The sequence below is a fragment of the Melozone crissalis genome, unplaced genomic scaffold (genome assembly GCF_028551555.1).
Source record: "Melozone crissalis strain CALT ecotype California unplaced genomic scaffold, PUWL_Pcris_2 ptg000088l_1, whole genome shotgun sequence".
NCBI lineage: Eukaryota > Metazoa > Chordata > Aves > Passeriformes > Passerellidae > Melozone > Melozone crissalis.
In genome coordinates this window covers 3,632,365-3,645,032 of record NW_026535865.1, presented here as the reverse complement: position 1 = coordinate 3,645,032, position 12,668 = coordinate 3,632,365, and the positions used below count along the sequence as shown (strand labels likewise).

The 12,668-nt window shown below is 47.7% G+C and overlaps 1 protein-coding gene across 1 annotated transcript; it reads right to left on the bottom strand.

The window, feature by feature from the left end:
• Positions 1-6,696: 6,696 nt before the first annotated feature.
• LOC128946881 (kallikrein-11-like) lies at positions 6,697-10,875 on the bottom strand. Its single transcript, XM_054290878.1, has 5 exons — positions 10,812-10,875; positions 9,983-10,127; positions 8,410-8,551; positions 8,087-8,287; positions 6,697-6,834 (listed from the first exon to the last, which is right to left on the bottom strand). Exons 1-5 carry the CDS (start codon positions 10,873-10,875, stop codon positions 6,697-6,699), a joined length of 690 nt encoding a protein of 229 aa, XP_054146853.1.
• Positions 10,876-12,668: the final 1,793 nt, after the last annotated feature.

The following is a 12,668-nucleotide window of genomic DNA, read 5'->3' as shown; positions in this document are numbered from 1 at the left end:
TACCTTCCCCCTTTCTTTAAGAGCTGCTGCCCTGGCACAGGAGGAGGGATCTTGGCATCTGTCTCTTGCAGAGTGACTCTGCATGGTGGGAAGCTGTGGGCACGAGGATTTGGGAAATGTGCTGCACCTTGTGGGGCACCTGCTTGGGTTGGCCTGAGGAGTGGCTCAGGGGAGGGAAGGGAAGGGCTGAGCTTTGCTCAGTGGCTCTTGTTGAGTTGTGAAACCTCCTCCTGGACTGGGGTAGGAATGGGTCAGAGCTGTACCTGTCACCTGGAGTTGTGTGTGGCTGTATCATGTGTGAGAAGATTGCAGTGTTATCAGCACGTGCTTTCCTTAGTGGGCAGCTGCTCGTGTGCCTCCAGCTTGGCCAGTGCAGTGTTCCTGCACAGCTGGCTCCTGTCTCTGTTGGCTGGCAAATGCAAAAGTGCCAAACCTTAAAACCAAATTTGCCTGTATCAACCTTTCTGAAAGTGAGGCCTGTCAGAGCTCTCTGCAGGCTGAGAGTGACTTTCAGAAGAAAGGTAAAAATTGGGTTGTTGTAGGGAATCCAGAGCCTGAGGAGTTGGGTCTCCTTGCTAACCTCTGCTCCTTGTGCACTTTTAACCTTTGTTCTGTTGAAGAAACCAACATACTTGGAACTAGTTTGAAACTTGAAGCCAGTGAGCAGAGGAGCATCCCTTTTCCTTCACCATCCCGTGTGGATTGGCAACCTGGTGAGCAAAAGCCCCTTCCAGCTGCAGCGTGTCAGCTCCTGCCCTTCCTCCCTCCCTTCTCCTCCACTTGGATTCTTTGGTCTCTTGTTGTTGCTTCCTAGCAATGTTGGCCTTGCGTTCAACTATGGTTTTTCTTCATGTGTTTTATTGGTTAAAAAAAAAAAAAAAAGACAAAAAATACTTAAAAAAAACAAACAAACATTAAAAAAAAAGACCAAAAAAAAAAAAAAAAAAAAGTACTTCCAGAGTGTGCTGACCATTGTATTGTCCTGTACAGAGCCCAGGTCGTTAGAGTCCAGCAGAGATAAAGTGTGTTATGCAGCACCCAGTTTTTTAAGAGTATGGTTTGTGCCAATGCCCCTTCTTTTAGTAGTGCCAGAGACTCTTTACAAGTGCCAATGTGGTGGAAATTATTTGGTTATACTTGTATATTATAGGATCCTGATTTAAGACAATTTAAACATTATCCTATTTAAAAAGAATACTATATAAAATGCTGTTTTTAAACCTTGTCATTTGCAATGCATGTATTGTTGTGCGTGTTGGGGGGCGGGGAGGGAAGAGGGTAGGGGAAAGGAGTTTCTGAATAAGATGCCCAGTGTCAGGATCTATTCAGACTCCAAACTGTCTCATTCCAGTCCAGGAGTGGGATTGTTTCTTGGAATGATCCCACTCTGACTGCTGGGCAACTCACGCTTATTACAGAAATATCTGATGGAAATTGATTTTCATATCTTTCTCCTGAAATAAACTCTCTGTTTGAAATTGGAATAAATTTTGTTCCTAAAAGCCGTGTGGTGGTTGTGTGTGTGTTTCTTCTCTCCTCTTCCTCCCTGGTACCCTGTGGGATCTGCAGCTCTGCCTCCTGTCAGAAAATCAGCGTTCTGAGACATAGAAACAAAGCCTGTTTTGGTAAATAAAAGATATAATAGCCCATAATTACATATAATGCATTTTACCATTAACTCTGAAATGTGAGCAGGGTCTGCCTGGGGGTTTAAGGTGCAGGGATGCAATGGTGGCATCTTGATTTGAAGTTTTCCAGGATTTTGGAGCAGGATTGCTGAGGGTTGGTGTTTGCTGCTGCCTCTTGCTGTGTTGTCAGCCCCTTGCAGGCACAATTCCAAGCAGGAAATCTTGCTGCCAATAGCAGGAATGCTGGTGGGACCAGAACTGCTTCCAGTCTTGTCTGTTAGAAACAGAAATATAAAACATGGCTTAAAATCATCCCTGACTGTGAAAACTAAAACTTCCACAGAGAGATTTCCTGACACTGAGTTTATAGAGCTTAATTCCTTTTCTCTGGGCTCATTCTCCAGGAATGTTGCACTAAATCAGCTGGGAGTGGGTAGAGATGGCCAATTTCCTCTCTGTAAAGGTTTCCTGTGTTTTCAGGAAGCTGCAGCTGAGGATGTTCTGCTCCCTCCAAGGTCACTTAGCCCAGGTGAAACTGCAGCTCCTGAGACATTTTGTTGGCTCCCACCAGGAAGGGAACAATGGTGTGGTGGCCAGAGCACTGGCAAGGATTTAAATTGTCACTTTTCTAGCTTTTTGGGTGAGTTTTTGTTGCTTTTCTCAGAGGCTCTGTCCCCTCAGCAGCTGGGGAGCAGCGTCAGTGTTTGTGTCCTCAGTCATGTGTTGTGTTCTCTGTGAAGAGCCAAATCTGCTCTGTTTAAATAACCCAAAGCAACAAGTTGAGGGGAAAAAAAGAAGTTTTAACACCCGCCATTTCCAGCTGGGGGGAAATCCTGGGTGTCAAAGGCCTTTTGCAGCCTCAGGTGTGAGTGGGGCTGTTCCTGGAGCAGCCCAGGGAAGGAGGCAGCTGAGGGAACAGCCCAGGAACAGCAGGATCACACTTGCTGCTTTCCCAGGGACCACTCCAGCCCTGGGGCCTTGTGAAGGGTGACCTGAACAGACCCTAGACAGAGCTAAAGAATAAAATTGGGATTTATTCAGAGGCCAAAATGGATCCACCTTGGGCAGCACAACCCAAAATGACCACAAAATGCACAACAGGTCACAGGGTCTGTCACTTTTATCAGTTCTGCTCCATTTGCATATTGGAGTTCATTCCAGCTTTAGCCCAGGCAGTCCCATCCTTCTTGTTTTTCTCTCTCCAGCCCACGGTGTTTGTGCTCTTGGGCTGAGATTTGGATCATTTGTCCTTGGTGCCCAGCTGGAGCAGGAATTGTTTTGTCTCCCTGCTCTGTGCACAGAGCTCACCATCCCCTCATGTGAAACCCAGACCCACCCACTAAAGCAGCACAGAATGTGAAAAATAGAAAAACCCAAACCTGAGGCATCACCAAAGGCTGTGAGTGGCAGATGAGGACCCTCCTGCTCTCCCTCACTCTTGGCTAATGGAGCAAAATTGCCATGAAAGTGTTTGTAACATGGAACTGATGATAGTGGGAAGAAATCCTTCCCTGGGAGGGTTGGGAGGAGCTGGAATAGAAATCAGAATTCCCAGAGCAGCTGTGGCTGCCCCTGGATCCCTGAAATGTCCAAGGCCAGGCTGGACAGGGCTGGGAGCAGAATAGGAATAGGAATAGAAATATAGAATAGAATAGAATAGAATCTGAAAACTATAAAAACCAAAACCTGAGGCATCAGCCCAGGCTGGAAAAAGCTTCCCCAACAGCACAGAGAGCTCCTCCTCACCTCCAGCTCTGCAGCTGGGGCTGAAGCTCTCAGCTCCTCCCGTGCCCATCCTGCAGGGAGTGGTCTGGGAGCATGGCAGGCTGTGTCATGAGGTTCCTCCAGTGCCTGGATAATTCCTTTGGCCTCCAGCCTGCCCCAGAGGGAGGGACTCAGCCAAGAAAGCTGCCAGGGCTGGGCTGTGGGCCAGGGGAGTGTCCTGAGAAGGTGAGCTGGCCCAGGGACTGCTGCAGATCACTTCAAACCTGGCCACTGCATGTCCCTGCCCTACCAAAGCAGCTCCTTGGGGCTGTGCTCCTGGGCAAAGCATGAAGGAAATCAATTTTTGTATTTTTCATATTAAAAAAAAATCCCATGTGCAAGAAAAGGGCAAAGAAGAAAGAATTTGGGATTTGCTTTGTCCTTGGACAGCCATCATCCTCCTCTTTCCTTTGAGCATTCTCTTTGCCCTCTGGGGAAGAGAGGGAAACATCTGTCCAGTATAACAGTAAAATGCCATGTGGAATTTATAAAGCAGGAATATAAAGCCTCCCTCCTGTGCCCCAGGTTTGCCCCCTGTGTTTTCCTGGTCCCACGCAGGGCTCTGGAGCAGCCTGGCCTGTGCAATGGCAGCTGCTGTTGGAACATTTCTGTCAAGAGTTTCTTGAGCCCTGGGCTCAGCCAGGGCTTATCCCACCCCAAGCTGTTTCCTGTGTGCTCTCCCAGTGACACCAGTTTGGTATAAATGTCCTGGAGCTGCTTTATCTCCTGCCATGCAGCCTGACCAGGAAGTCCAGCTTAATTTAATTTTTGTACCATCTCCACCACCGTGGCTGGAGAACTCATGGCTTTTAAAGAGTTTTTGTGGTTGAAATGTGTGACACAGCCTCCACATTGGGCTGTGTGGAGCTTCTGGGTAACCCCAGCTGCTGAGCTGGGTGAGGATGTGGCTTCTCAGGGACCTCATCTCTGCCCAGGGCTGTTCCCTGTCCTGAAGCTGCTCCTGGAGCTGCTCCTGCTTCATCTCAGGGGAGCATCTGTAGCTCCTGGCCATGGAAAGAAATGATGGAGCTCCCCAAGGACAGGTCCCTCCTGCTCTGCTGGTTCCATCCTCCCTCCCAGTGAGTCAGGAATTCCAGCTCCCCAAGAGGTGACACAGGAGGAGCACTGGGAATAGAATAGAATGGAATGGAATGGAATGGAATGGAATAGAATAGAATAGAATAGAATAGAATTAGAAATGAAATAGCATAAGAATAAAATTAGAATAGAGTGGAATGGAATGGAATGGAATAGAATAGATTCTTCTGGGCAGGATTTGGCAGCCTTGGAAAAAAAAAAATCTCAATATCAGCTTTGCAACCCTTGATTCAGAGCAGATTAAATGATGTAAAGAATCCTGGAGGTTGAATAGAATAGAATAGAGTAGAATAGAAATAGAGTAGAATAGAAATAGGAATAAAATGGAATAGAATAGAATAGAATTAGAATAGATTCTTCTGGGCAGGATTTGGCAGCCTTTAAAAAAAAAAAATCTCTTCTCAATATCAGTTTGCAACTCTTGATTCAGAGCAGATTAAATGATGTAAAGAACCCTGGGGGTTGAATAGAGTAGAATAGAAATAGAAGTAGAAATAGAAATGAATAGAATAGGATAGAATAGAATAGGAATAGAATAGAATAGAAATAGAATAGATTCTCCTGGGCAGGATTTGGCTGCCTCAGAAAAAGAAGAAATCTCAATATCAGCTTTGCAACCCTTGATTCAGAGCAGATTCAATGATGTAAAGAACCCTGGGGATAAGAGGAGCCTTTCCTCAGCTCAGCCATGAATTTCTTTCCAAACTGGAAGAGGTGAATTTTGTTGGATCAGTTTGGAATTTGTTTAGAGACAGAACCCTGAAGAACAAACCCTGTTGCCAACCCAAAGAGGGCACTCTGGGCATGGAAAACTCAGCAGAAATGTGCTCGAGGTGCTTTCCTTGTGCAACACCACCCACAGCAAAAACCACACTGATAACTCTGCTCAGCTGCAGCTTTTCTTGGTCAGGTGAGCGACCTGGGGACTTTTAGACATTTTGAATTATAAGGTTTGGAAAATATTTGGAGTCTTCACATCTTTGTCCTTGTGTTTTGTGTCCAGTGCTGCCACAGATGTTGGAATGGCCTCTGACAAGTCACCTTTGGGCAGAGGAGAGCACGAGGAAAGGCAAACACTCCCCAGAAATGTTTCTGTAAATGAAATCCCAAACATCTGACGGAAGTGTTTGAGCTCCTCTCGCTTGGTCTCTTTCCAAATTCTCCAGATTAATTTCCTCAGGTTGCAATATGTTTAAGCTCTATTGTAGAAAAGGCAGGGGTTTATATATTTTTGTCTTAAAAACCACAACCAGAAATAAAATATTTCCTGACTTGTCAGGCCGTGGTGGGACTGTGAGGTTCCTCTCTTTGCTGCCAGCATCACTAAAAAGATGACTCAGGGTGCCACAATGAGCACTGGCAGTGCCAGAGGTGCCCTGGGGGGAAAGAAGGTGCTGGTTTGGTGTGGAATGGCAGCAAGAAGTGGGATGGGGTAGAATTGAGAGGGGGGAGAGGATGGGAGAGACAAAATCCCACCCAAGGACCAGCTTGGATATCCCTGGAGGGAGTGAGGAGAGTCCAATCTGAAATCCAGACTGGAGCTCTCTTCTGGAGGTTTCTGGCAGAAAATGGAGAAATGGAGGTCGCTGGTTGGGGTGGAAATCTCCAGTTTGGGATTCAGCTCTTGGAGCTGTGGATTCCTCCTGAGCTGCTCTGCACTGGAGCCAGGGGCCCAGAGAAATCCAAACAGCACCAGGGAAAAGGCTTTGAAATGCTGATGAGATTTATTGGTTTTAAGTGTTCTCACAACACTGGGGCTGCAGAGGAGGGGAGAGGGGAGGCAGCAGGGTTCAGAGGTTGGGACAGCAGCTGTGAAGCACTGGGGGTGTCCTTGGAGCCCAGGAATGGGGCAGAGGACACCCAGACATGCCACAAATGGCAGAAATGACAGGCTGCTCTCTGCATCCCTCCCATCTCCTCATGCAGGGTTTGGAACCCCCGAGGGTTCCAGACACCCCCTGAGCTGCTGGCACCTCCCTGGGGCTGTGCTGCTGCTCCTCTCCACAGCTGGAGCCACCAAGGGCGCAGCAGGGCAGGAGCCCAGGGCACAAACCCAGCCCAGGCAGCTCCTCTGTGCCAGCCCCAGCACGGGCAGAGCTCACAGAGAAACCCCTGCCACATCCACCAGGAGCAGGGGAGATGTTCCCAGGGAGAAAGGGAATGAAAGCTGGTGAGGATGGGGCTCTGCAGGGTGAGCTCTGCAGCGTCACAAGGATTTCATGACACTGTGGACCCAGGGCAGGTAAGGAGCAATGTGGGTGTAGAAGCCAGGCCAGTTGTTGTGCCGGTAGGAGAAGATGCCAAAGGCTTTGTTGTTGCAGACCAGAGGATCCCCAGCATCACCCTGTGAAAAGGAGGAGAGAGATCAGGGCTGGGTGGTGGGACCTGTAGGAAAGGAGGGAGGGAGGCTGCAAATTCAGGGCAGGATTTGCCCAGCAGAACCTGGACTGCAGTGGGTGGGGATAACAGAATCACAGAATCCCAAAATCCCAGAATCCACGAGAATCAGAATCCCAGAATCACTGAAAATCAGAATCACAGAATCCCAAAATCCCAGAATCACTGAGAATCAGAATCACAGAATCCCAGAATTCCAGAATAATGAGGTTGGAAGAGACCTCTAAGATCATCAACTAACACCTCAACCAGACTATAGCACCAAGTGCCATGTCCAATCTTTTTTTAAACACATCCAGAGGTGGTGATTCCACCACCTCCCTGGGAAGAGCATTCCAGTGCTTTATTATTCTTTTGGTGAAAAATTTCTCCCTAATATCCAATATCCACTGTGTCCTCTGGTTCTGTCAGTGCTGCCTGGTGGGAGAGACCAACCCCACCTGTCTGCAACCTCCCTTCAGGAAGGTGTAGAGAGCAATGAGGTCCCCTCTGAGCCTCCTTTTCTCCAGGCTAAACAACCCCAGCTCCTCCAAATGTTCCTCACAGGGTTTGTGTTCCAAGCATTCTGCTTTGGCACAAACACAGGCACAGCAAATTATAAGAATTGCGTTTTTCCTTTCTCTGAGGTTCAGAATTACAGAATCCCAGAATAACAAGGTTGGAAGAGACGTCCAAGATCATCAAGTCCAACCTATGCCCTAACACCTCAACTAGACTCATTCCATTACTTTATTATTATTCTTTTGGTGAATTTTTTTCCTAATACCAATATCCGCTGTGTCCTCTGGTTCTGTCAGTGCTGCCCAGTGGAAGAGACCAACCCCACCTGTCTCAACCTCCCTTCAGGAAGGTGTAGAGAGCAATAAGGTGACCTCTAAGAGAGCAATAATGTCACCTCTGAGCCTCCTCTTCTCCAGGCAACTCTGCTCCCACAAGGGGCTGGTGGTGACAGCTTTGTTTGGGAACAATAAACCTCCATTTCTGCCTTTCTGCTGGCTCCAGACACAAAACACACTCAGACCAACATTGAGGCTCAGGGTGAATCATTGCTGGGACTCCCAGCTCCTGCTGTGCCATGGGAGAGCACAAGGATCCACAAGGAACCACAAGGAACCACAAGGATCCACCAGGATCCTGTTGTCAGTGCCTTGCCCCAGCTCAAGCCTCCCCTCCCTGAGCACACTGACCTTTCCAGGTACCTTGGAGGATGAGCTCTGGCCACAGATCAGGTTGTCAGCAAGGCCTGGGTAGTGGTTGAGGCAGTCCCTCTGCCTGGTGATGGTGACAGTGGCTGTCCTGTCCCCCCAGCCAGCCAGGCTGCACTCGGTGCCGCCCCGAATTTTGGATTTCTCCAAGGAAATGGGCCTGACGTGGCCGTTGCTGCTGGCATTGCCATTCAGCTGGGCGAGGGCACAAAAAACAGAGAAAAAAAAGAGAGAAAAAACCACAGAGATGAGTGTTTGCCCTGGGATCCACCATGCCCTGGTGGCCCAGGGCTGCAGCTCAGGGTGCTGATGGTTACCTTCAGCAGGAGGATGTCCTTGCCCTCCTTGGGGCTGGTAAAGCCTGGGTAGCTGTGGTACTCCTTCACCTGGAAGGTTTGCCAGCCTCCCTCTCTCCTCTGCAGGCTCTGGGCTCCCAGGATGACACTCAGAGGTTTGTGCCTGGTGACATCGAGCACAGGGGTGTCACCAGCCTGTCCCTGTCCCACCTGGGGACCCTGAGGTTCATCCCTCAGGGCATGGCCAGGACAGTGTAATTACACAATGCAGTGTAAATAGATATTCCCTATGCACAAAATATATTATATCATTATATAAATATATATATATTTTTAGATATAATATATAAATATATGTATTTATATCTATTATATAAAAATATATATTCATATAACAATAATAATATAATATATAATATATAATATATTATATAATATATAATATATTATATATAATATAATAATATATTATTTATACTATATATAATATAAAAATATATATTATATATTTTTATATCTAAATACAATATAAATATATTATATATATCATTTTTAAAGAAGAATGGTGGAACCAAGGAGCTCTGCCAGTGAATCTGCCCAGCCAAGAGGCAGAGCAAGGGCTCCTTTATCTCTCCTTTTTCTCCTTTATTTCTCCTTTATCTCCTTTATTTCAGTGCCCAGACCTCAAGCTGGCCACATTTGTTCCAATACTGCTCCTTGTTCTGGGCTCCACAAGCCCTTGGAAGTCTGGGGCTTTCTAAATCAGAATATTTATTTCTAAATAATTTATCATTTATTTCTAATCAGGATATTTATTTCTAAATAATTTATCATTTATTTCTAAATCGGGATATTTATTTCCAAATCAGCCCTGAGCTGTGTGGGAGCCACACCTGGAAAAATCCCCCTGCCCATCCATACCCCAGCCAGAGGGGTGGAAAAGGGTTGGGCGAGGAACTGGAATATTCTTAGGAATATAGGAATATATTTAATAGGGAATAATTCTGCCAGCAAAGATTTTGAGGGCAGAAAGGACAAAGCCTGACAGCGAGGGGAGAAACCACCCTGAGCTCCCATTGCTGACAGCTGGGGAAAACAAAACGAGTCGTGGAGGGGGAAAAATCAGGGAAAATATCTGAGGGTGGGCTGGGGAGGGAGATGGGGCTCAGGACTGTCCCCAGGGCTGTCCCCAAGGCTATCCCCAGGTCTAGGAGGGAAATGGGGCTCAGGGTTGTCCCCAAGCCTGTCCCCAGGGCTGGGGAAGGAGATGGGGCTCAGGGCTGTCCCTAAGCTCATGGTGGGGATAGATACGGGGCTCAGGGCTGTCCCCAGGCCTGTCCCCAAGGCTGGGGAGGGAGATGGGGCTCAGGGCTGTCCTCAATCTGTCCCCAAGCCTGTCCCCAAGGCTGGGGAGGGAGATGGGGCTCAGGGCTGTCCCCAGTCTGTCCCAAATCTGTCCCCAATCTGTCCCCAGGGCTTTCCTACCATCCAGGACATTCCCAGCTGTTGGCTGAGGTGCCTCCAGCTGTGACCCCTCCCCACAGGAGCTGTTCCCCAGGCCCTGGAGGTGCAGAGCCCTCAGTGCAGGACTCACTGGAGGCACTGAGCCGCTGTCATCACCCAGGCTGGAGCCACCAGGAGCCCCCCACAGCTGTGGTTGTCCTTGCCCTGCAGAAAGGCCACGTAGGGAGCAGGCTGTGTCCTGGCTTCTCCTCTCTCCCTCCACCTCCAGGGGTAACCTGCAATGGATGGGGATGGGAATGAGGATTTTGGAGGGCACAGAGATGAGATTTATCCATCCCCAACCCACTCTGACACCAGCAAGGGGGATTATTTACAGACATGAACGAGACAGGGCTGCTGTGGAACGTGCCTTGAGCTGTTTTATTTTCCATTACATGGTTATGACAATGGGAAGATGCTAACAGCTCACAATCTAAGCAGCAGGCTGGAAAACTTAATGTTACAACTCACTTTATAAGCTTCTTGACCAATCACACAAAGCAAAAGCACATTGACAGTATTTATATCTGTATAGTACATATCCTATATTGACAGCAGTTCTATCCAACCACTATAAGCACATATCCCTTTGGTTAAAACAATGCTTGCTTATTTCAAATACAATATCTACCTGTAAGCCTTAAAACACAACGCACAGAGCTCCATTATTAAGCTTTAACCTTCCTAATTTCTTGCTAGATAAACTTTCTGTAGCTTAGAGAGTTATTCTAGACAAACGTTAATACACAGACCATTGTTCTATTTGCCCTTGCTTCTCTACAGTTTAAATAGTTTTTCTGCTGACCTATCTCATGGCTGCTGCTTAGCTCTAATCACAATTCTGCTGTATCTGAAGCCTGCCTTTTGCAGCTTTCCCCAAAACCCTCTGATTTTACAAATTCCCAACCCACTGTACTTACTGCAGCTGGCTGGGGGGCACATCACCAGCACGAGGGGCAGCAGGAGGCTCTGCAGGGGCTCCATCCCAGCCTTCTGTGGGTCCCTTCGAGCTTCTGGGGTCTCACCCCGCTCCCAGCAGGGTTTTATAGCCCGACACCAGACTCCAGGAAACCGCAGAAGGCAGACTCATCTGAAGAATCTCTGCACAAGTTGCATGTCTCAGCAGTGCGAGAGGGGAATTCAGTCAGTTCTGGCTTTGGGCACCAGCCCACCTCCATCATGGGCTGATCTGAGGGATCTGACGTCCTTCTAAAGCCAATTTTAGAGCGTTGTGTTTTTTCTGGAAGCTGTGGGCAATGCAGCCACCCTCACCTCTTTGACTTCCAGTGAGCTCTTCCTTTGCAGCTTCTCTTCTTGGAAAGCCTCTTGATTTTTATCAGGAGCCCCACATGAACATGATTTATTTCACCTGATGCATCACTTCCATCGGTTCTAATGATGCCTTGTGAAACCAGACAGAGTTAATTAATTAATTTATTTATTAGGAGGCCTCAATGGATCCACCTTGGGCAGCACAAGGGCCCAGCCAGGCCTGAGCCCGAGATGAACCAAAACAGTCACAAAATGAACCCAAGATGGACCAAAAGGGTCACAAAATGAACCCAAGATGAACCAAAATGGTCACAAAATGAACACAAGGTGAACAAAATGGTCACAAAATGAACCCAAGATGAACCAAAATGGTCACAAAATGAACACAAGGTGAACAAAATGGTCACAAAATGAACCCAAGATGAACCAAAATGGTCACAAAAATGGACAACAGATCATGGGGTGTCACATTTTTATAAATTCTGCCCCATTTGCATCTTGCAGTTCATTGTCCAACTGCAGCCCCAGCCCATGCAGGGCTGCACCCAAGATAAAACCCAAAAAGTCACAAAAATGGACAACACGTCATGGGGTCTCTCACTTTTACAAGTTCTGCTCCATTTTTATATTGGAGTTAATTGTCCAATTCCAGCTCCAGCCCATGCAGTCCCATCCTGCTTGTTTTTCTCTGTTGTTTGTGCTCTTGGGGCTGAGATTTGGATCATTTGTCCTTGGTCCCCAGCTGGAGCAGGAATTGTTTTTTCTCCCTGCTCTGAGCTCACCATCCCCTCATGTGAAACCCAGACCCACACACAAACTAAAGTACACTTTAGTGTGTACCTTATTTACCCTGTGTAAATAAAATACACAGTAAAGCAGCACAGAACCTGAAAAATAGAAAAACTCAAACCTGAGGCATCACTAAGGCTGTGAATGGCAGGTGAGGACCCTCCTGCTCTCCCTCAGGAACTACACTCTTGGCTAATGGAGGAAAATTGCCATGAATGTGTTTGTAACATGGTTCTGATGACACTGGGAAGAAATCCTTCCCTGGGATGGAATTCAGAATTCCCAGAGCAGCTGGGGCTGCCCCTGGATCCCTGGCAGTGCCCAAGGCCAGGCTGGATGAGATTGGAGCAGCCTGGGATGGTGAAAGTGCCCAGGGATGGAATGACATGATCCCTAAGGTCCCTTCCAGCCCAAATTCTGGGATTTTCCAGAAAAATCCAACCCTGAGCATCCCCATCTCACCTGTGACAAAGCAGGGCTGATGTTTCCTCGCTGCCCTCACTGCCAGTAAATCAGTTTCCCCCTCTGCCTCCTGTGCCAAGTGGGCAAACCCCAGTTTGAATTTACAAGCTGCCATTCTCGTGCAAAGCCTGCAGCAGCTGGAGCTTCAAGGAAAACCCTGACGTGACAGAGATTCATGCAGCACAGATAAGCAGCTGCAGCCTGTTCACTTGCAGATTTGTGAGCCGATAGCAGCTCTGAGCAGCAGCCCAAAC